This window comes from Cyrtonyx montezumae, unplaced genomic scaffold, assembly GCF_038088225.1.
Source record: "Cyrtonyx montezumae isolate F1298 unplaced genomic scaffold, pur_monq_1.0 scaffold_3, whole genome shotgun sequence".
NCBI classification, from domain to species: domain Eukaryota; kingdom Metazoa; phylum Chordata; class Aves; order Galliformes; family Odontophoridae; genus Cyrtonyx; species Cyrtonyx montezumae.
Window position 1 is genome coordinate 136,817,258 of NW_027072034.1, and position 27,949 is coordinate 136,845,206.

Genomic DNA, 27,949 nt, shown 5'->3' on the forward strand with positions numbered 1-27,949 from the left:
TCATGTCATTTCAGCTGCCCGTGCTATCGTACTAGTAGGGAAGTCGGCACCCCTATTAATAAGATGGCGTTTACAGTCACATAATTTTATTCAACCCTCATCCCAGTATTCCACAGAACCCAAACACCAGAACTTGGCAGGCTGACACCACCATTTCCCATGGTTTTGATTGAGAAACATCATCTGACTCTCTCAGACTTTTGTTTCCTTTTTTCTCTACAGCATCTCAGCGTCCTCAGGGCTTCCTCCCAGCTCTCCGCTCACCCGAGCTCCAGCATCCCCTATACTCCTGATCGCTGCCAGGTGAACGCACTGAACTCCCCAGACCCCAAACCCACTCCGAGAGCCCCGCTTGACACCGCCTACCCCCTGACAGCTCCAATGCCGCCAACCACCCGCCCACCCCGCATCCCGTTCCCGCCCCGCCGCGCGCATGCGCAGACGCGCAATAGCGGGAGGGGCGGGGGCGCCTTTCCTGCCTGTGAGGGCGGAGCCGTGGGGCGCCGGACGGCAAGATGGCGGACCTGGAGGAGCAGCTGTCGGATGAGGAGAAGGTAGGGGTGGGCGGTGCGGGGATGTCGCTCCCGGCCGCCGCGCCGCGCTCTACCTCGGCCCTCTGAGCCGGCGGACCGCGGGACCGTCGCCGTTTGGGGCCGCCGCGCGTTCTCCTCGTCTCCCCGCGGCCCGGCCTGTCAGTCGGGGGCTGGAGGAGGGTCCGCGGGTAGGCGGGGAGCAGGGCCGGCCCGGGGCAGCTCCCGCGGCTCCTTGTAGGGTGCGAGGCCGGCCGAGAGAGCCGGGCCCGGCGGGGTGGGATTCCGTGTTCTCTATGGGAGCGCTTAGCGGCGAGCCGGGGGAGAAAAGGCTCCTCCGGCCCTTCCTTCATCTCCACTTCCCCTTTCCCGGACCTCTTGCTCTCCCCAGGGATAGGGCCGGGCCCCCGAGCCGGGGTGCGCTCGGGGAGGAAGGGTGTGGGGCGAGGAAGGCCCTCTCGTTTCCTATGAGGCGGCAGTAGCGGGGGGAAGGCTGAGGTCAGGGGTCAGAGGGACCGTGCTGCCCGGGGCTGTGATCTCTGCTTGCGGCCGCGGGATGTTCTGCTTCAAGCAGGTTTTCGCAGCACATCTCTCAAGGAGCGGCGTGTTTGACAGAAGCTCCGTTAGCAGCGCTCCGTGCCGTCCCCTCGGAGCAAGCTTCATGGCAGCTGCCTGCTCAGAGCTGGGCTGTGCTGCTTTGCGTGTACGGGCTCACGTTTTCACATAACACACGGTTTTATGCATTTCTGTCATAAAACGAAAAAGAAAAAGCAGATTTTCGTGGCAGCAGAAGCTTTGAGGTGACTTAAATGTCGGACACATCAGAAAAAAAAATGCCTCGAACTTCTCTGAAGTTAGAAGGATGTCCAGAATGTCTTAAATGGTTACAAAAAGGTAGATTCTCTGTACTTTGCAAGATTGACAGGGCTTGTTTTCAGAGCTCAAGGCTGATCTAAGATGCTTAGTGCTTGTATCTCTTATTACTGTATCCAGCTGTAGGTTTCAAGACTGGTCCTCTTATCTGTTTTGCTTTCACATATGTTATATGTTGCAGTCCTTCATTCTTTATATTCTTTCTAGAACATACTAGTAACTTTAATCCACTGTGCCTTTGATTGGAGTATATGCCTGAAAATGCTGAATCTGTGCAAGTTAAGATCACAGAGCTCAAATTAGCAGGAACCTCAGGGTTCACCCAGCCCAAACAGGACCACCCAGAGCAGGCTGCCCACTGTCGCATCCAGGCTGATTCTGGCGGTCCCCAAAGAGTAACTTATGCCAGCACTCATCCACTCACAAAGCACAGAAGTGCTTCCTTCCTTGTGCCGTACAGAACTTCCTGTTTCAGTTTGTTCTCATTGCCCCTTGTCCTGTCAAATTATGCACAGTGTAGTGACGCTTTCATCTGAACTCTCAATGAGCTGAGGAGCACTGCCTGTGCTTGTGTGACTGATGAAGTTCTGAACTTTTTGTCCATTAATTGCAATTTTTTTCTCCAAATGGGTGTAGACTTTATCTAGAGGCTCCTCCTGCTTTATAATTGAATAAAGTCAGCACTTTTCCACTGCAAATTTAAATTGATTCCTCTTCTCATTTCAGTCCACTATAAAATTGATTGTTCTGCATGATAGCCAGGCTTGGAAAATTCCTATATATTTAATTGACAATAAAACTAAAACAAATAATGTGACAAGCTCATGGAAAAGCAAATAAAGATCCATGAAGATCTTGTGATACCTCAAGATTTTACTTTTTCACAGAAGGTGTGCATAGATTATTTTTCATGAACCTGAACCTCTTAGAAGGTTTATGTGTTCTGAAGCTCTAGTGTTTGGAGCTGTTTGTGGACTTATTTTTGACTGGGACATGTTATATATTTTAAGTAGCCTTTTAGCAGTGCATTTGAAAGCACTGATATATTTAATTTGTGCTATCATTTTACAACCAAAATGTATGCTGCTTAAAAGCTGCAATCGTTTTCTGATGGTATTAAACTGAAAAAATTGTGCATTCCAAGTTAACTAAGTAGAAAATATATTCAGTTGAAAGCATTCTGGGGATCTAAGTGGAGTGGATTGATTTGCCCTTTGCTGAACCACTAAATGAATACTGTACAAGAAATGAATGTAGAAGTACAAGTACTTCATATATGTGTATATATATATCCTGAACTGAGTTTCTTCTTGCCGAATATCTCAGTTAACACTTTCTGTGAATGATACAAAAAAAATTTTAAGCTAACATTTATGAAGTTAGTCAAGATTTTTTTCTTCAACATTGAGTTTTAGTGAGCTAAAATAACACAGCTGGACAGCACGTGCGAAGCATGTCCTCCTTCTTCCAACTGGGACTATCATGTAAATCCAGAAGAAAAGATAGGCAGACAAACATTCATTTTCACAGGGAATAATCATATTACTTCTCTGTAATAGTTCCTCCCATTACATGAAACAAATGGCATCAAAGGCTGATGTAGACAATGGTACTGCTATAGGTAATTCTGATAGAGATGTAGCTACAATACGGGATCAAGTGATCTCACAGGTTAGGAATTGTACTCGGGTTGTGTCTTCCTCTGTGTGTAGGCAGGAACTGTGAGTGCTGCAAAAGCAGTAAAAAGTGCTTAGTTCAGGTAAAGGAACTCTGAAACCAGGGAAGGAGAAGAGAAATTGTGAGAAAAGGTCATTTCAGTGTGCAGGATGGTGTATCATGGAATCGTTTGAGTTGGAAGGGACCCTTAAAGGTCATCTAGTCCAGCTCCCCTGCAAGGAGCAGGGACATCTACAGCTAGATCAGGTTGCTCAGAGCCCCGTCCAGCCTGACCTTGAGTGTCTCCAGGGGCAGGGCACCCACCAGCTCTCTGGGCAGCCTGCTGCAGTGCCTCACCACCCTCAACATAAAATCTGTTCTTATATCCTGTCCAAATCTCACCTCTTATAGCTTAAACCGTTTCCTGTTGTTCTGTCACAACAGACCCTGCTGGAGAGACTGCCCCCTTTCATTCTTAGAGCCCTTCTTTAGATGCAGAAGGGCCACTTTCAGGTCTCCCTGAGCCCCAGCTCTCAGCCTGTCCTCGAAGAGGGGCAGTTCCATGCCATGGATCATCGGGGATTGTCCAATAGTAAAGGCAGCTTCTCTGAGACACAGTGCTTTGTGTTGTTTTATGGGTCACTGAAGGTTGAGAAGGTTTTGTTTAGGTTTATGTTTCAGTCTATAAATAAAAATTAGATGTGAGAGGTGGAAATATCAAAGTCCAGAACTTCTAAGAGAGACAGCAGTGGAAAATCATCACTTTCCTTCCTGTCGGTAATGTATCTTCTGAATAAGTCTTGACTACAAAACCTGTTTATTTATCCAACATATTTCTAGTAGTTTGTTTGTTTGTTTTTGTTTTGTTTGTTTGTTTTAAAGTTTAATAACCATTTTTTGCAGTGTAGTTGTGTTTCAGCTCCTGTTCTTCTACCCGTGGCCATGTCAAACTGATAAGCATATATGATTTTTTTTATGAGCTTATTGTTGTGTATATAAAAAACAGAATTTATTTACATAAATATGAACAGTGATTAATGGAAGGTATTGTTTTCATTGTAGAAGATGAATTTTTTTTAACATATGCTCATTAATAAATAGCAGCTCACACAAAATAGGTCTGCAGATGTTTGAATCCTAAATATACTCTGTAGTTAGTGCCTTCTGGTGACTCAGCAGGATGTGCTTGCTGTAGGTTTGGGGGTTGTTTTTTTTTTGTCTTTTTTTGCACTGTGAATCCTCTATACAAAGCACAGGAGTTAAATAGCTGTGTTGATGTGGAGATAGTCTGAGAAAATAGGAATGTCTTTAGTGAAGAAAGGGAAGAGTATTGGGAGGAAGTTAGAGCACATCATGATTTTTTTTAATGCTATTTAGCATTCTTTGAAATGCTGAGCATAGAAGTGTGAGTATTGTCAAACATGATATCAGAAAGGAACCACGCCTCTTTCAATAATGCCTCAGTAGTTCTACTTGTTCAGGGAGACATACTGAGTAAGGTGGAGTTTAGCAGTGGGCCAGCTGGCTGGAACTAGAACAGAACTTCTGATGAAGAAATAGTCCCACTTGTGAAAATGAACCCGCTTTGCTACACACATTTCCTGGTGGGTTAGGTAACTCGACAGCTTTTTAACTGGGTGTGAAAACCTACACAGCCAAGTAATAAATATGCTAGCAAAATTCTGCAGTGGAATTTGGATGGGTTAAGGAAAACTTTATTAAATGCGTTGAGATGAAAAGTCTGTACCAGTAAAATGCATTGTTTTGTGTCAGGGCTTAGTATGTCATGCAGGAACAAACCCACCCTTGAATTCAAAAGCATCAGTAGGCTTTTGTTGTTGTTGTTGTTGATAATTAAACATTTAAAAATTCAGTTATTTTTAAAAGCATATGTTTAATAAGTCACTTTGTGCTCTAAATCATTCATTGTGGAAGGATCTGAAATCTTAGCTTTTGGAATTGCCCCAGATGAGACTTTGAGACTGTAGATGAGGATCAGAACATTTTTGGACTAGGAGCAAGATTTTAAGTCAGTCACTGCGCAACAGTCTGTAACTGAAGGTGATGTTTTGCAAGTATTCTAATTTCTTTCTTTCTAGTTCATTAAGTATACATCAAAGTATACATTTTAAGACATAGCTTTGCTAACCTGTGTTGCAGGGGGACCTCATGAGCCTCGAATGGAACTGGGAATGCTGTAGCATGTTCCTATGGACAATTGAATATCCTTTAGTAATTAAATGTGGAAAAACACTCAAACAGTAATCGAATTTCCTTTGGTTTAATTTATCACTGTATCAAAGCAGTCTCACTGTAAAGTTAGCATTTTTTCCATGAGTGAAACAGAGCTTTATTTTGTAGAGGGAGTTGCTTTTTTACAGATGGGTGGTTCAACTTAGTTACACTTTGATAACACTCTGAGGCAGTTCTTTAATAAGAATGAGGAAGTTGAGAGTGCATCTCAGACTGCTGTACAATTCTGAATGTGGCAGTCTTCACAAGATTAAGATTTTCATGTGCATAGCTGAGATAGGGTAGAGTGAGATAGTAAGTGTGTATTAGAAAGTGATTTTTAAAAATGCATCACTAGTTTTGAGATCAAGGGACAGAACCAAAACTGTAATCATTTTATCTGTATGAAAATGTTGAAAAATTGGTCGTACACTGTATATATAACTGCAGATAATTACTTTATTTATTTGTTGGAGTCATACAGGCTGGAAGAAACTTCTGGAGATATCCCAAATGCTGCGTTGTCCAAGCAGGCCAGCTCAGATCAGGTTGCTCAGGGACTTGCCCTTTGAGTTTTGGGTATCCCTGAGGATGGAGGCTGCACAGTTTCTGGGTAACCTGCTCTGATGTTTGACAGCATTCACACTCAGAAGCTGTTCCTAATATTTAATGTCAGTTTCTCGTGTGGCAGCTTGTGTCTGATCCTTCTTGTTTATTTTCACTGTGGGTCTCCCTGAAGAGACATGATGCAAAGCAAACTTCTCTGCATTCTTTACAAGTAAAAAAAAAAAAAAATCATCTGAGGCTTGAGGATGCATACAAATTAAAGCTGTTATTCTAAATTGGAGCAATTTCTAAAATTGCAGTTCATATTTTCTTATGAACAGTTTGAGGAAACTGGATGCTTCCTGTGCCTTATGTCCGTGTCATGGAGTGTGTATGCATAATGAGTGCCACCCCAGCACCATCAGAAGCCTGGCTCTTTCTGCCTTTCTACTCACATAGCTCTCATGGAATCTTCCCAGGAAACCACACCAGTTAAATTTATAAGAATAAAAAAAAAATAAACCAAAAGTAGAGAAAAGTAGTATAACAAATTACTGGCTAATCTAGCACTACTTGAAATAGGAGAGAATGATCTACGATACGGTGGATAAGGTTTTCTATTGCTCAGCAGCAGTCATCAGCCTACAGTTCTGCTGTGAAATACCATCCTTGGTTGATTTTATTTCTGGAAACCAAAGGGGAATAGGATAAAGGTTCTAACCACAGCGCACAGCAAATCAGTGTGTTTTTCTCAGACAGATCTATATAAAACTGAGTTTTAGTTTCTGAAAACAGGGTTTAAAAAATTGGACCCGCTTAAAGCAGAAATAAAAGCAGATACTTCAGCACACGGGATTGCTGTTTTTATTGCTGAATAACCAGTTTTGGAAATGCAAGGCCTTTCTAATACTTTCTTCTTAATTTGACAAAGTGCTAAAACTTTAGAACTACAAAGTAACTGAGAGATCATTTTAAACTGAAAGGTGGGTATGGGTAAAGTGGTACCTCAGTCCGTGAGGCAGGCTTGGTATCCTTGGAATAATTAATGATCAGTAATGAGCTTGAACTAATAGGAAGGGTCACTTCAAAAATGCAGGTTTCTTGGAGGATGAATACTCTGCAAAATGTGAACCAAGCATTTGTTATGTTGTGATGGATACTGCTGTGCAACAAGGGCTGAGAAAGAGGGGCCTGATTGCTGGAACTGAGGAGTGCACGTGTTGGGCTGTCAGAATGGCTGCTTCTGCTTCGGGAGGACAGCACTAGCAAGAGGTTTTTGTGTGTATTTGGTTAGGCATGCTGTATGCTTTTAACTTCTCAAACAAAAGTTAACAACTTAGCTGTGAAATCTTGAACTCACTGTAAAGCAATTTCAGTTCTCCGGGAATGACTCTCGCAAGGAAATCTTGAGATTTTTATGAATCAGATAGATATCAAATAAGCATAGGAAAAATACCTTGCTGCTTACCTTCTAATGGCTGTTGAATAAGACCTAGTCATAATTTTACATCAGACCAATGACTACTTTGGACCTTTGTCAAATCATAGGGGAATACTTTTTAGTGATGGGAGTGCTAGCTTCTAGCTGGCTGCCCAATGCAATATCTTGTCTGGATTGGTTAAACGTGTTCTGCTCTAACTCCATGCTGAAGTGTGCAGTACCAAAGAATAACTTTTGACTACGTTTTGAAACATGCTGGGTGCTTTAGAATACCGGTATAGTGTCCCAAGACCAGGACCAGGTGCAGCTTTATTGGACCTGCCTGTTGGGTTTTTTTTCTTTGCTATGGTCCTTGGAAATTATGAAGCTGTTAGAAGCCTATGTGAATAAAAAGCTGAATTTTGTGCTAATTTTGAACCTGAAGTGTTATTTAATTGTTCAACTGTTTTGATACTTTCCTGGTTGCTCATGTATGAGCTTTCATTCACGTACCTGGAACAAGAAGTGCAGTAAAGACAGATTGGAGTAAAAACACAGCAGCAGTAATGTTCTGCACTACCAATTTGGGACATGTGGTGCCATCAAGTAGTTCTGGAATCCTTTTTATATGGGACATGGTTTTCCTAGCTCACTTGTTTTCTAGCTAACTACTGACAAGACAAAGGCTTTCAGACAAATTCAGGTGTGGGCAAAAAATGATACAATATATTTGACTCCCTGTAGTTTAATTAGCAGTGCTTTTTTTCCTGTTGCATGATTTTAGTAACATGGTGATAGCTGAGGTTTCAGGTTGACATTGATGTTTTAAGGTTTGCAAACAGAACATGTTTCTCTAAGTTCAGTACAGTTCTTCTGATGTTTCTGAATTAGAATATGGGAAGTGCATGACATTACAGGGTGAGAGGAACAGCTTTCAAGGAGGTAATTTTTTGTGAAAATGTCATTGTCTGAGTCAGTTATTCAGATAGGAAGAACGTAGCTTGTAAGCCTCATACTGTCTCTTGTTGACTAAGATTTACATTTTTCACTACTCTTAAGAGCTAGTAATATCATGTGCTATAAATACTTGTGTATTTGTTTTTAAAAATGCCTTTTTTCAGTGAAGGGATTTTTTCCAGTCTGATATGATATGGTGTTTCGATCCTCAGGAGCTGATTTAGATTGTTACAAGTACCTGTTCCATTTCTTTTTATTGTTCCAGTTTATAGAATTTCTAGCTTGCTAAATGGATTGAGGAAAATATTTGTTCTGCAGATTTAATGCAGCTTCAGAGCTTCAGGCATCACTATGAAGGAAATGTCTGTTCATTTAAAGCCGTCAGCATGGAATGTGCCCCTCCTTTTCCTGTGCCACAGAACCACATTTTTGAAACATTTTCTTCCTCTGCTCTCCCAGAAGCAGAAGTGAATTGAATGCCACGGTGCATTTTTTCAGTTGAGGTTGGTAGCGAAGCAGTTGCAACCCTCATTTTCATGTTCATCCCCTCTTTGCCAACAAAGGAGGTGAAGCCTTTGCTCCATGTCTCTGTGAGATGCTGCACATATCAGAATGCTTCTTTGCTATTGGAAATCATACCCATGAGCATGAATTTATTTTCTTGAGATGCTGAGGAGATGGTTTGCTGCCTACTTGAAGTAATCTTCTCACACATGTTCTCAGAGCTTGTCTGGCCCTTTGAAGGCTTATTCTACCCCCCCTCTCCCCCCCCAGTCTGCTAGCAGTAAGAAGCAGCAATTATCTGAAATTCTTACGGTGGTTGAATTGATTGCTGTGTTCTTGCGACCTGCAGTGATTATTTGCTCCTCTGGATGCTCACCTAAATAGACGAGCACTGCCAACACAAAGGAGTTGGTAGTCAGGGATTGTGGAGCACTTAGGTAAGAGGAGATGGAGATTTTCTTTTGGTGGCAACAGCTCAGCAGATGATCAGTTTATGCCATTTACAAAACACCCCAGATCATTTTTAAGATGTATCCTAATTGCTGGTGGAACATTCTGAGGAGTATCTAACCCAGGCATTAAATTAAGTGAAGCCAGTGAGTACCAAGCATGTACCTTTCTAAAGGAAGCCAATTGCTTCTTTGTTGGTTTCTTTTTTAAAGCGTTGAAGAATTGACAAGCTCAGAACTCTTAATGTTTGCAATACTGGCAGATTTCAGCCGTTGTATCTCGTAAGTGATGTCTAAGGTAGCTGGTTGACCTTTGGACTATGTTTCAGGATATGTTGTGTGTGTCAGTGCAAACCACTTGCCTGGTGCAAGATGCCTGAGTGTTTCTATTGTTTGTTGGACAGTAAAGCAGTATCATGAAAAAAAACCTGCCTGGAATGAACTCAAAACATGAGTTAGAATCCAACTGAGAACTTGACAAAGCTGGAGAAGTCTTCTGTACAGTACCTCACTCAGTGCTACTGATGGGATCTCTGAATGACTTGCATGTTACTGTCTGTGGATGACAGGTTTCTCAGAGGACTGGAACTTTTCCATCTTACTGGAAATCTTAACTATGTCAGCCTTTCTGCAGCTGTGGGCTAGTTGTGAGAAGCCCCTGTAGCTGCCTGTAAATAGAGCTCAGCAGGTCGAGACTAAGCTGTTTGCTCAGTTGCCTGCAGAAAAGCTTCCTGAGCCAGTGAGAGCAGTGCCAGAAGGCACAGCAGGCAGTGGGCAGCGAGCTCCTCGGACACCTTGCTGCTCCTGGAGAAGGCAGGTTGCTTCTAAAGGCAACTGCTAGAGCTAACTTTTCCTGTGGTTAGCAACAAAATTATCATTGCTATGTAGTGGGATTAGATTATGAAGGTCTTCTCTTCCCACCCCACTGGATTTTTTTCTTATTTATTTAGTTTTAAGATTTTAGTTCTAAGACTTTAGTTTTAAAGTGTTTTTCACTCGTACCTCACTATTTCATTTTTGTTGCTCTGCAGTAGTAGACTTTTAACCTGTGAGGAGCGCAGGGGAAGGGCGGGTCTCCCTGCTGCAATGAATTCCCAGCTGAACTTGCACTAAGTGATGTGCAGGAAAGAGTAATGGCAAAGTGTGTGGTTTTGCAGCATATTGCCTGCTGGTGTGTTCTTCCTTTGCTGTGTAGCTGTTCATCACAGGAGCTGTCAGGCTGCCTGACGAGTCCAGCTGTAGTTCAGATAAGTTAAAGGAGAAAAAGGGGAAAAAAAAAGAAAAGCTAACTTAAGTTCTAATGCCTTTCTTCTTGTCAGGTGTACCATAGCTGATGGCCAGGACTGAGCATGTCTCTCAGTGGAGCTGACAACATAGTGTGGCATTGTGAGGGCCCCTGCATGTCTGAGTGCGTATTCATGGCCATATATAGGCACATGCAGCACTGAAGGTTGGGATTTTTCAACCAATGACAGCTTCCGATTTGCCAGAAACAGGAAGAGTGGTTTGGGGGCATTGCAAGTGCGTGACTTCTTTAGAATAAAACAAACTTCACTGTGGCTCAGTCTGGAAAAGGTGGAGGATGATTTGTATGTGTGCCTGACTGATGGTGTGCCTTGGGAGAGGTTATGTTGGGAAACACAGACAAAAGGATGAAAGCAAAGCAGTGTTCAGTAAATGACTGCTTTGTACTGCATAATCTGAACAAACTGCAAATACTGCCATACCTGAATCTAGGTGCTTGTTTATATAACAGTCTATTTAATCTCTAACAGAACAAAGCATGGCCTGATAGCCACGCTGGTTGCATGCAACAAAGCTATCCTTTTCTCCTTCATTTATCTCCTCAGCTTGAATTTTTACCTGAGCTGAAATCATTTTCCACATACAAATCGAACAGCTTTTAACTGATGTGGTGGGCAGTATTTGGTTTCGCTTAAATTGAGAGATTAAGTCATTTAGACTTTAAAATGCCACATTCTTTCTGTTTTGACTCGTGTTATCAGTTCTGTTCAGTTTTTAAAAGTCTCAAATAACCAGCATTGTTTTCAACTGTTTTGCATCTCACTAGGGTTCTCTTAGCTTTTCAGAAGAAAGTTACCTCCTATATGTACTGCACTGCAGTTGATTTTTCTTAGCTTATTGCTGCCTGTTCCAAGTAATGTACTTTTTGCAGTATCTCTATTCATTCCTGTTTTTCTTTTCTTTTTGTAATTATTTGTCCTAAACCATGACTTTTTAGTTGGTCTGCTCCAGTGTTGTAACTTGTGCTTCCTAGGGTGGCACCTGAGCCAAAACGGGGACATCTTCAGCTCAGTGAGGCACGTGGGAGTGTAATTGTTTCTCCTTTAGCTTTAGTCTGGCTTTGGAACTCAGAGTCCTCCTTCAGAGCATGTCTTTCAGGAAGAGCTCCCTGGCAGTAAAGGATCCCTAAGTGGTCTTCAGGTCTTGTGTGTCAGATAAGAATACTGAATTGAGTTCTTATATACAGGCTTTGTGTACGTTTAATTTGGGGAAACAAAGCTTTTTCAGATGCTTGTCTCAACACATGAGTTAATTTGTCTTAACTGAAAAAAAAGAGGTGGATTAGTTGCAATTGGGCTCCATCCACGTTGGCAGGTTAGCAAAATACAGAGAGCAGCTACTGGTGGACAACAGGTTTCTGGCTACAAGCATGAGTGTACCTTGCACTTCTTGATTTGCACGTTTATGATTATTTGAGCCTTAAAAAGTGGTATCTGTGATGAATTACTGCACTGTAGAGAGTCATACTGAGGAATTTAATTTACTAATCAATACTCATTGAAAGCAAGATTTTGCTTAGTCTGTCCTGAAGAATCATGCGTGCATTAATATTGATTTCTGCTGAATGGGTATTCTTCATACGATGGCAAATCTGACAACAAGAAGAAAAACTTTTCATACTGGTAGCAAAAATAAATAAATAAAAAGCAAAATCAATGTAGTGTTACCAGAAAACAAGGTATTGCTTGTGTTGTAACACAGATTTCCTATGTGCAGTTATACACATTTGCAGTTTAAACCACATTGTTATTTAGAGTGCAGTTCAGGCATCAGAGTTCTACTTAATCTTGCATAGTCAGCAGCTGCCCAGCCAGACCGTGCCTTGTCTTTCAGAGGTCAGACTCTCTATGGAAGTCTTGCCTCTGAGCATGCCCAGAGCTGGCCCAGCCTTGCCCAAGTTGAGCCTGACGAGTCAGAACCTGCAAACTGCCCCTTTGTCCAACCCATCTGCATAGCTGCTCCTGTGTGTGAGCCCAAAGTCCAGCTTGATCAGAGGCTCTGTTAATTAGTCAGTTGATTAAAATACCCTGGCAGTAGAGCAGTTTGTTAGCTAGATGTCTGTGCTTTGTGTTGGTTTGACTGAGCACTGAACTGCATGCTGTATGGAGTGCCTTTGCTTCTGCAGAGGGGTGGAGCGTGCCCTCAGTCAGGAAGAGCACCTGGTCTCCTGGCTGGCGTAATCTCTGGCTAATTCAAATGAGTTTAAATTCCTTTGTGTCAAAGCAGGCAGTTGGGTTTATCTGGGCAAGTGCTTTAATAAGCTGGCATAAAACAAGGCATTCCACCTACCTGCTGTGTCTCTTTTGATGAAAGAGCGAGCCCTGTGGCATTTATCTCAGTATAATGCAAAATCTGTGTTAATGTGCAAAAAGGAGTTCTGGTGTACGCATTTGAAGGAGCAGATAAAGGCTGTCAGCAATTTGAAACAGCATTCAATTGAGAAAGCTGAGACCTGGAGCTTTTTCATTTCCATTAGCAGCTCTGACTTCTGGTGCACAGGAAGCTGCTTGGGCAAGTCATGTGGGACCTCCTTGAGTTTGAAATGCTCTGGTGAGGCAGCAGCCAGCTGCTTTCTCAGGGTACTCAGAGCATGAGCCACCTCTCCTGGAGGTGACTGAATTTGGGCCCTGTAAAGAACTTGCCCAAGCACTGGCCATGTCACCAACCTGGACTATAAAAGCTACTTACAAGTTGATTCAGGAGCTCATGCAGGCTCAGACAGTTACTTCTACAGTTTCATATACCCGTTAGTGTCTGAATGTAAAATGTTCTGTGGTTGTTCAGGTATTTGTCAGTAAAGTATGTGCTTCGTGGACTTCTTAATTTCAAACAGAAAGACGAAGCAGTGCAGAAATTGCATCTCCCAGCTCTTTATCCCACAGAACCGTAATTGAAGGTAGTTAGAAATGGGAAATATGGCTCAGGTAATATCCTTAGATTTGAATAGTACTGTCATGACAGGGATGAAGGGCAGCCTTGAACGTCCCCTTAACTTAGATCATTTTAAATTACAAAGAGTAGGAGCTCTTGTCAAGTTAGGAATCCACCTTGGATTTATTTGTTCTGGGTGCCTTTAGCAGCTTAAGGAGGAAAACAAGAATGAATGAAAATAACTCTGCAGAGGGACATTGCATTAGTAAGGTGGTAGTTGAAAAGTTTTCAGGTTGGTTGTTCCATAGTGAAGAAAGCAGCTTTGTGTTTCTTTGGCAAGCACACGTCTGCAGCTGTGCCATGCAGCAAGCCAGTTCAGGGAGCTGGTCTGTGAAATATAAAAATTACCTTTCTGTTTTTGCTCCCTGTGCAGTTGTGTAAGTGCTTGTGCAAGCACTGGTAGAGAGAAAGCCAGGGCAGGTGCACATACTTCAAGTGGAAGTAGTGACTTGTGCTGTGTTTTGAGTGCAAAAAAGTTACAGCTGAAGATAATGGCTTGAAGACTTGGCATTAATGAAGTTCTTGAGGGTTTTCCTTTGGAGGTGGGGAGTTCTGTTTTTTTTTTTTTTGTTTGATTGTTTTTTTAACTTCTGTCTTCTGGTTCTACCAATTATAACCATCTCTGTCCCGTGGAGGTGGACCTTCATTTCTGTGTTTCTGAAAAAGACGGAGCAGTCCAATGTGGATGAATCAGAGAAATGGGAATTGTGCATTTTCATGTCTGGACATCAAAGTTATCCAGCTTTTCATGACTGATGTAAATAGAAATAACTACAGCGTTATAAAACCACATGATTTTTTGTCTTCTAGGTGCGTATAGCAGCAAAATTCATAATTCATGCTCCTCCTGGGGAATTCAATGAGGTTTTCAACGGTAAGTGTCTTTCTGCTTCATGTTTTCATTTAAGATATCTCTACCCAGAAGCGTACTCCTGATTACTCAGCTGAATTTCATGTAGCTTAGATTTTTCAGAAGCTCACTTGCTGTAAGAAGTTTCCAGTCCTGGTTCTGTAGCATGGCATATAAGCTTTGCAGTCATAAGACACCTTGGAGTTTAAGTGCAGAAGTGAGAAAGTACCACGTTGTGATGTGAGAACGAGCCATCTTTCTGTTTCATTTCAGCCATGGTTTAACAGTTGTGTTCTTTTACAAGACATGTACTCCTGTTTCGTCATTTTACAATTACTTTTTTCAACAGAAATCAAGCTAACTCAAATTAAAATGGCCCTTTGAATATCATTTTGGATAGTTAACCCTGAATATACAAAGGGATACTGTCTAAGGTGTGGAGGGAGTATTAATCCCTGCAAGCATTTTTAACCTTTAAATTATGGCATTCTACATTTTACTGATACATAGGTAAGCTGTTATGAAGCTTGAAATTTGTTTCCCTCTGCTCTTAATTCCTAAATGTTAAGATTCTTTATTATTGTTGCTGAGTTAAAATAACTACTGCCATCAGTACTATGCAAGAGTTTTTGTAGATTCACTCTTAAAAGTGAACTTATTTGAATTGTACGCTGATCACATGTAAAACCTCTCCAAAAACAAGTTTGACAAATTCCTTGAGCTGTCACAAAGCCTGCAGGGTATGTCCTGAATCTTCTTATCAGATAGTGTTGGTAGGAATCCCATTTCTGTAGTGCTTCTCTCATTTAGTTCAGTCAAAATCAGAAAATACGAAACAATGGATTTTCCTACCTGGTTACTTACATGGTATGGGGTGGTTGGGTTTTAAGTGTTTTGGATGTTGCCATTTGTTATGTGACTGAAACAAATCTTGGAACTAAATGTCCTTCTGCATTATAAAATCTCCTTTCAGATGTTCGGTTGCTGCTTAATAATGACAATCTTCTCAGGGAAGGAGCAGCCCAGTAAGTACCGGGTGTCACGTACTCACTTGCACAAAAGCCATTTCAGTAAGACTTCTGCTGGCAGTAAAGTGATTTGTTTAAAAAAGTGCTTCCTCAAATAAGACCCTGTTGTGAGTGTTGTGCACCTCTGATTAAGATACAAAATTTTGGCAGTGAAGAAATCAATGTATTGCAATGAGTCAGAGCAGCTGCTTAGGAAATGGGAGACCTGGATTTTGGAATTCATCTCCACTTTTTTGGATTTTGTTTTCTGTTTATTGGTAAATGTTGTAGACATTGGACTTCTGAAAGTAAGGAGGAGCCTACTTTCATATGACAGCATTAGCCTACTGTATTTTATGCCAGATTTAATTTCATCTGTAAGAATAGAGGTGTCTAATTGAATAGGAAGGAACTCAGTGGAATTCACGTTTTCTGTTTTCTCTTCCTGTGGGTTACTGTAAAGCTTGTGTGTCTGTCTGTATGAGCTTACTTTTCAGTATGAATCATTGTGTAATGATTGGAGTAGCAATATCAGAGCCAGGGGAATCAAGGTGAGCCCTTGTTTTAGGGCCTGCTAAACAACAAGGCTGTAATGTATTATTATTATTATTTTTTATCTACTGTCATCCGGAGTGTTAGCTATTGTTTAAGTCTCTTACATCTGTTAAGGAAAAAAGGCTATGCCTGATGCAGATTTTTGGTGTTTTTTCCCTCTTGTAGTGCATTTGCACAGTACAACTTGGACCAGTTTACTCCAGTAAAAATTGACGGTTACGATGAACAGGTATGAATCAGTGACGTACTTGCAATGTTCCTTACATTTTTAAAGGTGTTCTGCTGTTGGAACATACCTTGGAAAGCTAAGGGAAAGAAATGAATCTTCTCTACTAAAATACAGATGTTATGGCCCACCAATGGTAATAGTTTAGTGAGTTAATCATATAGAGCATTGAAAAAGCTTGCAAATTCATTCTGTGTTATTGTCCTGCATTCAGTTAGGCCCGATTTGGAGCTGTTTAACTGTAGCACTTGAAGATATTATAGACGATGGAAAAGAACTTCTAATCTTAATTTTTTGTTTCAGTGAGAGGGTAGCAGTCTGGATTTTGATTCTGTGTCAGTGTCTCCTGTTAGCCTCCTCTCTTGATATGTGTGCATATTTTGTTTAAAATTGGACCCTTTGAGGAATCTTCATTTCAATGTGTGCTGTAATGTAGTTGTACGATGTGGTGTGATATTTTTTTCCTTCTTTATTCCATACTAATACAATTAACTAAAATCTCATAATTCAGGTTTTGATAACAGAGCACGGTGATTTGGGAAATGGAAAATTTTTGGATCCCAAGAACAAGATTTCTTTTAAATTTGATCACTTAAGAAAGGAGGCTACTGATCCTCGGCCCCATGAAGTTGAAAATGCCATAGAATCCTGGAGAAATTCAATTGAAACAGCAATGAAAGCATATGTGAAAGAACACTACCCAAATGGTGTATGCACGGTAAGTACTAAATTATCTAACCACTCTACTATTAACATAGCATAGAATTTAAAAAAAAATAAAGAAAAATACTCCTCTCGTTAGTTTTGTCATCCTTTACAATGTTCCATTAAAACTATGAGGTAAAAAAAGTGTCACTGCTGAAGGTATTATAAATGATTCTGAACACTAAACATTTTACTTCCAGAGTGTGCCACTTCAAAATCTATAAGGTCTGATCTTATTTTGGCTTCTGCAAGTATCTTCAAATTAAATTCCTAATATTTTATTCAGTCAGTAAAAAAGTTGTGCAAATTCATTTCATTACACTTTTTGTGTTGATAATGGGTAGCTCCTTTAGACAAGAATTTAAAATGAAATTGTAACTCTTGGTGAGCCGGGAGCATAGTGGGTTAAAACTGTATAGAATTAATCCTCTCAAGGGTTCATTAAGGAAATAAAGAAAGCTTCAGATGTTGGTTATTGCTAAAATATTAAACAGGTGGTTACAACACGTTGTATTTATATTTTAGTCCTTTCATACAAAAGGCTTAAATCTCAAATCTAAAGAAGTTTTATTTAAGTTTCTTAAAGCATTAAGATCTTCTGCAGATAACTGCAGATTGGCTCCAATCATGGATACCTGGTAGATTACTTAAAAACAAAGAAAGAAAGAATTACTCCATAAGATAATGATATTTGTCTTGGTTTGCTTTACTGATATAAGACAAGCAATGGAGCCTGTTTTATATATATATGCTGTGTTCTTACCATCAGGATCAGTGGGTTCTATGGCTTCTTAAAATAAAACTCTAGACTGAAATAGCATTTGATTTGCTGTTAGGAACCTTGTGACTATTTCAAGTTTGTCAAACTTTTCTATGGATAGCTGTCCTGGACTCTGCATTAACCTGATGGAAAACAAATCTAATAAAGAAATGAATATTCACTTGATGAATTGGATTCCTATACAGTCAGTGTCCAAGCTTCTCTAAAGGAAAGCAGATTGCATTTCCATCAAGATAACTTCTATATTGTTTTGTTTTAGGGAGCACAGCAAAGCAGAGAACTAAAGCTACCTTTTTATCATGTTTTCAGTAATCTGTAATATTTGAATCACTTTTTACTTAAAGGTTAACTGGTGTCTGAAACTCTTGTGGCAATAGCACTGACTGCCATGACAATATGTATGCTTGGAGCTTCTAGTTGAAGAAAACAATAACAAAAGCCTTTGCAGTATACAAAGCTTAAAATACTCAACCTCTGGATTTTCTAATCTTACTTTTTTCTTTTTAGTATATAATATTTCATGCACTGAGTATTATACAAGATTGTAAAACAGAATTTTACAGTTCATTAGAATATATTCTAGGACTATATATCACTAAGCAGTTTGAACAAGATAGCTGAAATGTTAACTTTACTTTTTTCATTTCTAACTAAGGTGTATGGTAAAACAATTGATGGACAGCAAACCATTATTGCATGCATAGAGAGCCATCAGTTCCAAGCAAAAAATTTTTGGTAAGTTTCTACATGGATACAAATCAGCATTTGAATAACTGCACTATTGGCATTACACTGATTATCCTAAGGTCAGAGAAGAAGTGTGTGTAGACCATTGGTCTTTCCCTACCAAGCTTTTTTGCCTGTACTATGGAAGTTGTTGAGTGCTCTGGAGTCTACATCTAGCAGTAGTAGAACTGGGTCTCATAATATCAAAACTTTCTACTTTAAGTGCAGACGAAGCAGGAATTGAGACACGGCCGCAGTACCACCCTAACATAGCTCTCATGTACTAGCCCTCTAACCCACTAACCTCTTAGCTAAAATGAAAGTGCCTAATTTACTGGGAGGAAATCAGGTGTACCTACAGTCTCCCTATACCGTTATTCAGATGCTTGACACTTCTTTAAGCAATTATGCGATATTGTTAATTTGTTTCTGCTGGATGGAAACAAGTTACCCCAGAACAGAAATTGTAGAAGAACTGAAATATCGAGTTGCTCTGCTACTGCTGTAACTCCTTGAAGGTTCCTTTCATTCAGGATTTTGATAGCCTGCTGTGAAGTGCGTGTTTGGCCGATGCAGCAAATTTTCTGGGTCCTGGAAATAAAAAAATAGTTATATATGTTTAGTAATAAAGAAGGAAAAGAACACTAAAGCCTTCAGATATTTTCAGAAGTGAAGTCCTGTTGTTACAAGCTCCTTACTAATAAATGTCCTTGGTCTTCATCCAAATCCTAGGAGAAGTATTCCAGGAAACTGTTCTCCTCATGACTGGTTATGGGCTGAATATTTATGATTTGAAAGATTTTCTGCATGTGTAGTCCTACTGGGTATTTTGTTCTTTTCTTTTGACTGACAGTTGTATATTTTGTTGGGGTTTTTTTTCCCTTAACTAATGAGGTGAAATCTGATTTTTTATTTTTTTTTTAAAGGAATGGCCGTTGGAGGTCAGAATGGAAGTTTACAATCTCCCCTTCAACCACTCAAGTGGCTGGCATCTTGAAAATTCAGGTATGCTGCTCCTAAACTGTGTCCTGATCAGTGAAGTCTCCAGTTATCAGGAGAGACTTAGACCAATGTATTGAATATTTCAAGAGAACTGGGGAGCCCAAGAAGCCGAGGAGAGAACAGTTTAAGTACTTGTTAGTCACTTAGTTGCATATTTGCCTGATCCTTGCAAAAATTTTTGAATTTGTATCTCCTTCATTAAGAATTTTCCCTTTCTGTTGCTTCTAAAGCATTCAGAAATGTTTCCCAAGCAGGAATGCAGAATTCTTGAAACAAGAGCTAGTCAGACTGTCATGCGGTAGGCAGGCGAACTGGGCCTTCTGGATTGGTTCCCTGGAATGTGTACACATATTTTGCAGGAGGTTATTAAAACAGTTCTGGGATCAGGGACTAGAATCTTACTGCAGCCTGCCTTTCAGCATAGGAGGGATTTTTGGCTTCTGGGGTTTTAATTGCCTTTTTCTTTTTTTTCTTTTTTGTACAAGACATAAGCTGAGTTCTCTTCTTTCTCTTTCTGCAGCCCTAATAAATGTTGCACTGACCTTACTGCTCAGTGACTTGATTTCAGAAGGAAGATGCACTGAAATGTTTTTGTGGTGTAAGGCTTAGTGTGTTCTGAACTGCAGTAGCTGCGTGCAGTCCTACCCAAGCAGTGGGACCTGGATCTGATTTCCCAGTTCAGGGCAACTTCTGTAACAGCTACAATGATACTCCAAGCGAGGACAGTTACTATGTTGTTACATCAGGATGGTCGTAGTAAGCGCCCTAAGTAACTTCTAGATCTGTTAAGATTTCTGAAGAATCAAGTAAACTATCACTTAAATCCATCTTGCAACAAACATACACACTTCTGGTTAAATGTTTCCCACAGTAAGAGGCATTTACCTCATTCTGGGAGATCTGTGAGCGAGCAGCTGTGTGGTGCTCAGCTGCCTGCTGGACTCAGTGACAACAGGAAGTAGCCTGAACAGGGAATTGGGTTAAATGTGCACCTCAAGCTGATTTTTGTCCTTTTTGACTGTCTTGCATAATTAATCAAGACATTATGTCTGTTCATTGAAGTATGTGTTTTGGGAAGCAATTAGAAGTTTGAGGTTTCTGCTTGTTTTGGACATTCCTATTTCACTAGGAAATGCTGAATTCTGTTTCAAGGAATTCTGTTTCAAGGAATTCTGTATAATTTCTACAATGTATGTAGAAGTACCTTGAGTGCTTTAATTTGTTTTAAGGAGTGTAGCAAGTTTCTGGATTACAAACTTACTGTGACCTGAGTCATTTGAGGAACCTTTGTGACAATGATGCTGCCATTCCCTGGTTCTTATAAGATCTTTCCTATGTACCTTGGGGAAAATTCCAACACCATCTGTGTTTGGGTGCCTTATTTACTCTTAAAAAGGAAAAGATCATATGTGAGACCTTTTCTTGTTCTGTTAATACATTCTAATAAAAGGGAACCGTAACCATCTTAACCTCTTTCATTTTAATTTTCTCTTCATTCTACAAGGTGAATTCTGTACAACAACAGTCTTTTACTAAAACTTAAGCCCCTCTGGTGCTTGATGTGCTCCAGCTGTGCATGGAAAACAATTGATAAGTGTATTGGTTACTGATTTTGCCTGTTAGATAATCTGTTATTCTCATCCCTCCTTAGTTAACCTTTCCAAGAGGTTCTGTTCATAAACGTCATCCTTCTTGTAGTGTTCTGAACCCAGATGTAGCATTCTAGAAGGATGTCAGCAGTGAGGTATAGTACAGAACAGTTCCTTCTCATATTTTATGTGACACAAGGACTCTCAGGATTAGATTTGACTCTTCATCCATGTGAAATTTTTAGGTCTGGGTGTTTGCTAAGTATATAACTTGGTGAGGCAGGTATTTGTGCTGATGTTGGCTTTACAGCATGGGGAGATTTGAACCCTTTCCAATCATCACAGAGAAGGCCAGATTATACCTCACTGAGTTCTCTTGTTTCTTTGGAAGAGCTCATAGTTTTGCACTGAATAAGCACTTCTCACCTCTGAGAAACTGTGTTCAATTTCTATAACCTTTTGATTTTCCCATGTGATGACATTCTGTAACACTAATGTGTTTTTTGTTTAATTTTCTGTAGGTTCACTATTATGAAGATGGTAATGTTCAGCTTGTGAGCCATAAAGACATACAGGACTCTCTAACAGTGTCTGTAAGTGAACTTCAGACACTTGTGTGTGTACACTGAAGTGAATTTTTGATTCAAAAACAGAAAAAAAAAAACCCGTAGAAATGTGAGGGCTAGTTCTCTTTCCTGTGTGAATGAGAATTAATATTCTAATCTGTGAATATTTTGGTTGTAATATTTTCTACTTCTACATTACAGATACATTTAATAATTTTAAATTGCAACAATTACATGCAGTTAATGCTTAATCAAAACATTTTTAAATTAACAAGTGCTTGCATGTGGAAACTAAATTCACTTTGTTTGTAGTTTTAATCAGCTTGTTGTCTTCTTTCTAAACTTCTGTTGTGTTTAAATTTCTGTATGCAGAGTGTTTTACAGATTTAATTTTTGAGTATGAAGGAGGTTTGAGTTATAATAATCCAGTTCATTGGTGCAGCATCTAGGAGATTGCCTGCAGTACTGCTTTGTTCATGGCAGTGTAACCAGTATACTAAAACCTAGGAAGCAAATACTGCCAGTTGAGAAGCAGTACTGAGTACTTTCCCTTCATTTCCTCCCTGTCTGTAACTGATGCTCTCAACATCTTGGTTTTCCATACAAAAATCCCTTTCAGAGATGCTTCATCTTGAGAAATATTAACACATCCAGAGTTTAAAGTTTTCTTTTCAAGTTCTTTCCAAATGAATTCTTGTAGCAATGAGGAGCACAGGGTTGAAATAGAAGTTGTTTGGAGATAGTAGCAGATGTATCCTTTAGAAGTTGGTGTTATTGCTACTTTTGAAGTAATTATCTTCTTGCTTACTGGAGGTGGTATTTTTTAGGCTGTAGGATTTCCTCCTGGGATCTTCTTCAAGAAAATATAAGCAAGTGAAGTTAAACTGGTAAAGGGAAATTTTAAACGTGAACGTTAGAAGTATTTTAATAAGATAATGACTAGTAGTGACCCTTTGGGTCTCAGAAGCTTAGTTCATCAATAAGGAACATTGTTCATTACTATAAAGCAAGGCTTGTTGGCTTTCCAGTTGCAATAGCAGCGTAGAGAATGGCAGACTGTGGTGCCAAGAGATAACACTTCTGGAGCTGTAGATATAAAATTACTTTTGACTCCCTTAGCAAAGGGATCTGTTTAGTCTTTTATTCAGCTGAGAGGTGTTGGAGGAGGAACTGTCTGGAAGAAGGTCTCATTTCAATACCTTTTGCTTCTCTTTCTATTGGAAGTAACTTAATCCTGTTCTGCAATTTAGCAAAGTGGCAGAAGACCAATGAGTAGAAGAACATCTTTTACATAACCTTCCTGCCTCCTGGTAGAACAAAAGCAAGGATGCTCCTGGTTACCAATTGTTAGCCATGGCTTTAAGCTTCATAGAGGGTAGAGGTTCTTATCTCACACAGACAGAATGGTAGAGTAAAAGGAGCCCTAGTAACCTATCTTTTTGTTGTTTGGCAGAGAAGCAATTTTGTACCAGCAATGGGCACAAGTGAAATAAAGAACTGAAAAGTTATCTTGTTGCTGGAACTTTTTTCCCTAATTTTTCTCAGCCTTTGAAATCATTGTCTCAGTTCACTGAAAAGTCAAAGCCCTTTCATTCTATTCCTCTTCTGCTTGCTCACTAGCACCTTCATCTCTGTCTGACGTGTTCAGGAGCACTTTCACAGCTGCTTGATGCAGCTTCTCTGAAACTTTAAACCAGTTGTAGTTGAGCCTGCCATAGCTTTTCTCCAGCCATGCAGTCCAGCCTTATAAGTTCATAAGTTCATAAGGTTGGAAAGGACCTATAAGATCATCTAGTCCAACCATCCTCCTATCACTATCTCTACCCAACTACTAAATTAAGTCCTTTAGCACCTCATCTAAACGCTTCTTGAACAGCGCTAGGGATGGTGCCTCAACCACCTCCCTAGGCAGGCCATTCCAGTGCCTGACCACTCTTTCAGAAAAGAAATGCTTCCTCAGGTCTAATCTAAATCTTCCCCGGCGCAACTTGTGGCCATTCCCTCTCGTCCTGTCATTACTTATCAGGGAGAAGAGACCTACCCCCTCCTCACCACAACCCCCCTTCAGGAAGAGGTAGAGTGCAATAAGGTCTCCTCTGAGCCTCCTCTTCTCCAGACTGAACAATCCCAGCTCCCTCAGCCGCTCCTCATAAGACTTGTGCTCCAGGCCCCTCACCAGTTTTGTTGCCCTTCTCTGAACACGCTCCAGGGCCTCAATGTCCTTCTTGTAGTGAGGGGCCCAAAACTGAACACAGTACTCGAGGTGCGGCCATACCAGAGCTGAGTACAGGGGGATGATCACCTCCCTGCTCCTGCTGGCTACACTATTTCTAATACAGGCCAGGATGCTGTTGGCCTTCTTGGCCACCTGGGCACACTGCCGGCTCATGTTGAGCCGAGCATCAACCAACACCCCCAGGTCCTTTTCCTCTTTACATTCTTCAAGCCATTCTGCCCCAAGCCTATAGCATTGCATGGGGTTATTGTGGCCAAAGTGCAGGACCCGGCACTTGGTCTTATTGAACCTCATCCCATTGAGCTCAGCCCAGCTGTTCAGCCTATCCAAATCCCTCTGAAGGACCTCCCTACCCTCAGGCAGTTTGACACATCCTCCCAGCTTTGTGTCATCTGCAAACTTACTGAGGGTACACTCAATTCCCTCGTCTAGGTCATCAATAAAGATATTAAACAAGATGGGCCCCAAAACTGACCCTTGGGGGACACCACTCGTTACAGGACGCCAGCTGGACTTAACTCCATTAACCACTACCCTCTGGGCACGGCCCTCCAGCCAGTTCTCCACCCAGAGAAGAGTGAACCTGTCCACACCACGGGCTGCCAGTTTCCTTAGGAGAATACTGTGGGAGACCGTGTCAAAGGCCTTGCTGAAGTCCAGGTAGACTACATCAACAGCCTTTCCCTCATCTACCTGTCTGGTCACCCAGTCATAGAAGGAGATGAGGTTGGACAAGCATGACCTGCCCCTGGTGAACCCGTGCTGGCTGGGTCTGATCCCTTTATTGCCATGCACGTGTCATGTGATCTCCCTCAATATCATCTGTTCCATAACTTTCCCTGATACCGAGGTCAGGCTGACAGGCCTGTAGTTCCCCGGGTCTTCCTTACGGCCTTTCTTGAAGATGGGAGTCACATCGGCAAGCCTCCAATCTTGTGGGACCTCTCCAGATAACCAGGAATGCTGATAGATGGCAGAAAGTGGCTCGGCAATCACCTCTGCTAGCTCCCTCAGCACCCTTGGGTGGATCCCATCTGGCCCCATGGACTTGTGGCAGTTCAGATGGAGGAGAAGATCTCTGACCGTCTCTGCTTGAATCACAGGGGGTGCATTATGCACCCCGTCCCGGACTTCCAGGTCAGGGCAAGTACCATGTGGATAACTGTCCTGTCTATTAAAGACAGATGTGAAGAAGGCATTGAGAACCTCAGCCTTTTCCTTATCGTCTGTGGTTATATTGCCTGCCTCGTTGAGTAAAGGAGGGAAATTTTCCTTAGTTTTCCTCCTGCTGTTAATATATTTGTAAAAGGGTTTCCTGTTCTCCTTTACAGCAGTAGCCAGCCTAATTTCAAGCTGGGCTTTAGCATTTCTAATTTTCTGCCTTGTTCTTCCATTAGCACTTCTGTTGCCAGTGGCTCAAAAAATGAACCCTTTGTAGGCACAAGGGATCACATGGGACAAAAGCACATCTACTTTTTTGACCACTGCTGCAGATGTTCCCTCAGGAATGTCTCTGAGACCCAGGTTGGAGGTTTCTAAATTCACGAACACTCCCTTCCTTCCTGACTTCTCTTTCAAGCACTTGAGCTAATTCACCTTCAGACTGACTGAAGGGTCATTGCTTATTTTTAAAACAAGCAAGAATTTGAGTGCTTAAAGATGAGGCACCAAAACACTGCTATCAGTCACGGCGAATTTTGGATATTGAGCTGTTGCACCCTCACTTTTGTAATATTTACGTGAATAGTTTTTGAAGACTACTTATAATTTGTATTTTCTGCTTCAGCTGAACTTTGAACAGAATACTTTGAAATGAGTAATTTTTTTGTTGCTATTTGAAGTTGCTTATTTTTGTTTAGCTGATGTTCTTTATGTTGTACTGGAAATTAAATATTGATAATGCTAAGTGAAGTATTGACATTTAGAGACTCGTCTGTTCAGTTTCACGTTTACAAATGCTATTCTTTTTCATATACTTATCAAAACAGAGCTTTTAATTTTAATGAGCTGTACAGTAATCTTTATGCTTGTTGCAGTTGGGCTGTTGTAATTTTTTAACATCGTTTCCTACCACGATTAAATCTAGCATGTAAATAAATCAGTACTGCTGTGTACTTGTTTCCTCATGATTTTAGTTTGTACTGTGAACTCACACAACTGAAGTGTAACAAGAAAGCATGTGGTGTACGCCTGTTGGATGAATGTTGAGTTCAGTTTTGTTTTTGTCACTAAACATTCGTGTGTTCTCGTGCAGTCTTCTGCACATCTCTCATAATTAGTGGGATAAACAAAATGTAAGTAGTCTTCAGAGATCCAAGGAGTACATCCAACCTGATTCAAATGCTCTCTTTGTCTAGAATGAAGCCCAGACAGCGAAGGAATTTATAAAAATTGTGGAGGCTGCGGAAAATGAGTATCAGGTAGGTTGGATAAAAACACCATACCCATAATCCAAGATTACCGTATATTTAACCAGAGCTACTATTCAGTAATCAGCAAGCTTGATACTGAGATAGTGCTGTTTCAAACAAGTCTAAATAGATTGCATGCTGCTGTTAAATGTACCTTCCCTTCCCAAATCTTCTGGTGATTGCACTCACTTATGTAATATTAGTATAAGTCATTTTTCGAGAGCAGAAGATGAATCTCTAAGGTCCCTAGTGTGTTTAAATATCAGCAGTTCTGATCCCTTTCATCCCAAGTGCATTTCTAAAGTGGAATTTTTGTACAGATTCTGTTTGGAGGCAGCTCTTTTACACAGCCTTGCTAAATATGACTATAAGCATTATGTATTTGAGTTAGTCATTTTGAAGTTAGAAAAGTGCAGCTGTTCTACGTGCTGTTTGTGGAAGTGGTTGTTTCATGATCATTTAGGTCTTGAACATAAGGTAAATTTCAGACACCTTGTCCTGTCAGTTTGAAATAAATACTCATTGGTGAAATTGTACTAAGTATCATATGCATTATATTTAAGTCATGCTTTGTTGTCTACTGACTTGACCAATCCACAGAAATACTAGTGGGAAGCTTTGGTGTGTGGAGTTAATGATGTGTGAGCTAACTCTGAGCAGCATTCCGTTCATGCTGCTGATTAACCACACTGAGCTTTACTGGATCGCCTGGCCTGGAACTGGGTCTAGTGTATCAGTTGAACTCTTATAATTTCAATCTAGATATAACATCTATTCTTCATGAAATATTTTAATTTATTAAGCCTCTTTATGAAGTGACAGACTGTTTCATCATTTAACTTTTTTTTATGTAGCATGCTCGTTCTGTTTTTCATGTGTCTTTATATGGCTTTGTGTTTAACAGACTGCAATCAGTGAGAATTACCAGACCATGTCAGACACGACGTTCAAGGCCTTACGTCGACAGCTGCCGGTTACCCGCACCAAGATTGACTGGAACAAGATTCTTAGCTATAAGATTGGAAAGGAGATGCAGAATGCTTAAAATGAACGTTGCATGACTGGATCGTTTTAGTGTCCTTGTATACAAATAGAAATTACAAGAAGTATTTGGAACTGTCAAATCACCCAGTCAGCATGGGCTTTTGCCATTGAAAATCACTGTAAGTAGTTTGGTTAGAGCACAAAGTTTAGCTAATCAATCTTTTTTTTTTTCCCTTTTTCTTTCTTTCCAAAGGGTTGCAATTTCAGTATAGCTGAGTATCTTCCTTTGAAGTTTCTGTTATACCTTTATTTTTTTATAATGAAGAAACCACACCTTTAGTTTCCAATTACGAGTTAAGAACAGTTGGAACCTTTTTTTGCATTATGATAACCCTTTCTCTTGCTTTCATGTGAAGTGGACAACTTCCAAAATGTGCTGGATTCCTTGTGGAGATCACTGGTATGCATTTCTAGGTCAAGGTCAATGTGGAGGTGCTGTTGTTGAAGTCATCTACCCTTCCACTGTATGTCATCATGGGGAAAGCATTTTCTATATTGTCTAAATCTTTCAGAATACTTAATTTAGTGTTAACAATTTTTTTTTTTTTTTTAAGAAAAGGCCAAGGTCTAATGCTGTTTTAAGATTTTGAAATTAAATAAAAGTACTTATTTCGTAAATCCACTTAATGCTTTGTTCCTGACAGTTACTTAAATGAGCTTAAATTCCATCTGCCCGTAAGTTTTTATCATAAAGCCAGAAGTGTATTATAACAAGGCATTCTGTAATATATATACAATCCTGTACTCATTACCACGTCTGTCTTTTTTTTTTCCCTTGGATTGAAATGTACTAAAATTCAATGTGACATTAAAATGCAAATTTTCTATTTATTTGAGTATCAAATTGC

The 27,949-nt window shown here is 40.5% G+C and overlaps 1 protein-coding gene across 1 annotated transcript; it reads left to right on the forward strand.

The window, feature by feature from the left end:
- Window positions 1-465: 465 nt before the first annotated feature.
- CAPZA2 (capping actin protein of muscle Z-line subunit alpha 2) lies at window positions 466-27,932 on the forward strand. Its single transcript, XM_065743480.1, has 10 exons — window positions 466-554; window positions 14,214-14,277; window positions 15,227-15,278; window positions 15,981-16,044; window positions 16,553-16,759; window positions 18,183-18,262; window positions 19,180-19,258; window positions 21,366-21,437; window positions 26,004-26,066; window positions 26,962-27,932. The coding sequence occupies exons 1-10, from the start codon at window positions 516-518 to the stop codon at window positions 27,100-27,102; spliced, it is 861 nt and encodes a 286-aa protein (XP_065599552.1). The 5' UTR covers window positions 466-515; the 3' UTR covers window positions 27,103-27,932.
- Window positions 27,933-27,949: the final 17 nt, after the last annotated feature.

What these genes read in the sequence shown, in the direction of transcription:
- CAPZA2 (XM_065743480.1), top strand. Translation starts at nt 516, where the DNA reads ATGGCGGACCTGGAGGAGCAGCTGTCGGATGAGGAGAAG. An exon ending in CTCAGGGAAGGAGCAGCCCA is followed by an intron (nt 15,279 to 15,980) that starts GTAAGTACCGGG and finishes TCCCTCTTGTAG; the next exon opens with TGCATTTGCACAGTACAACT. An exon ending in TTCCAAGCAAAAAATTTTTG is followed by an intron (nt 18,263 to 19,179) that starts GTAAGTTTCTAC and finishes TTTTTTTTAAAG; the next exon opens with GAATGGCCGTTGGAGGTCAG.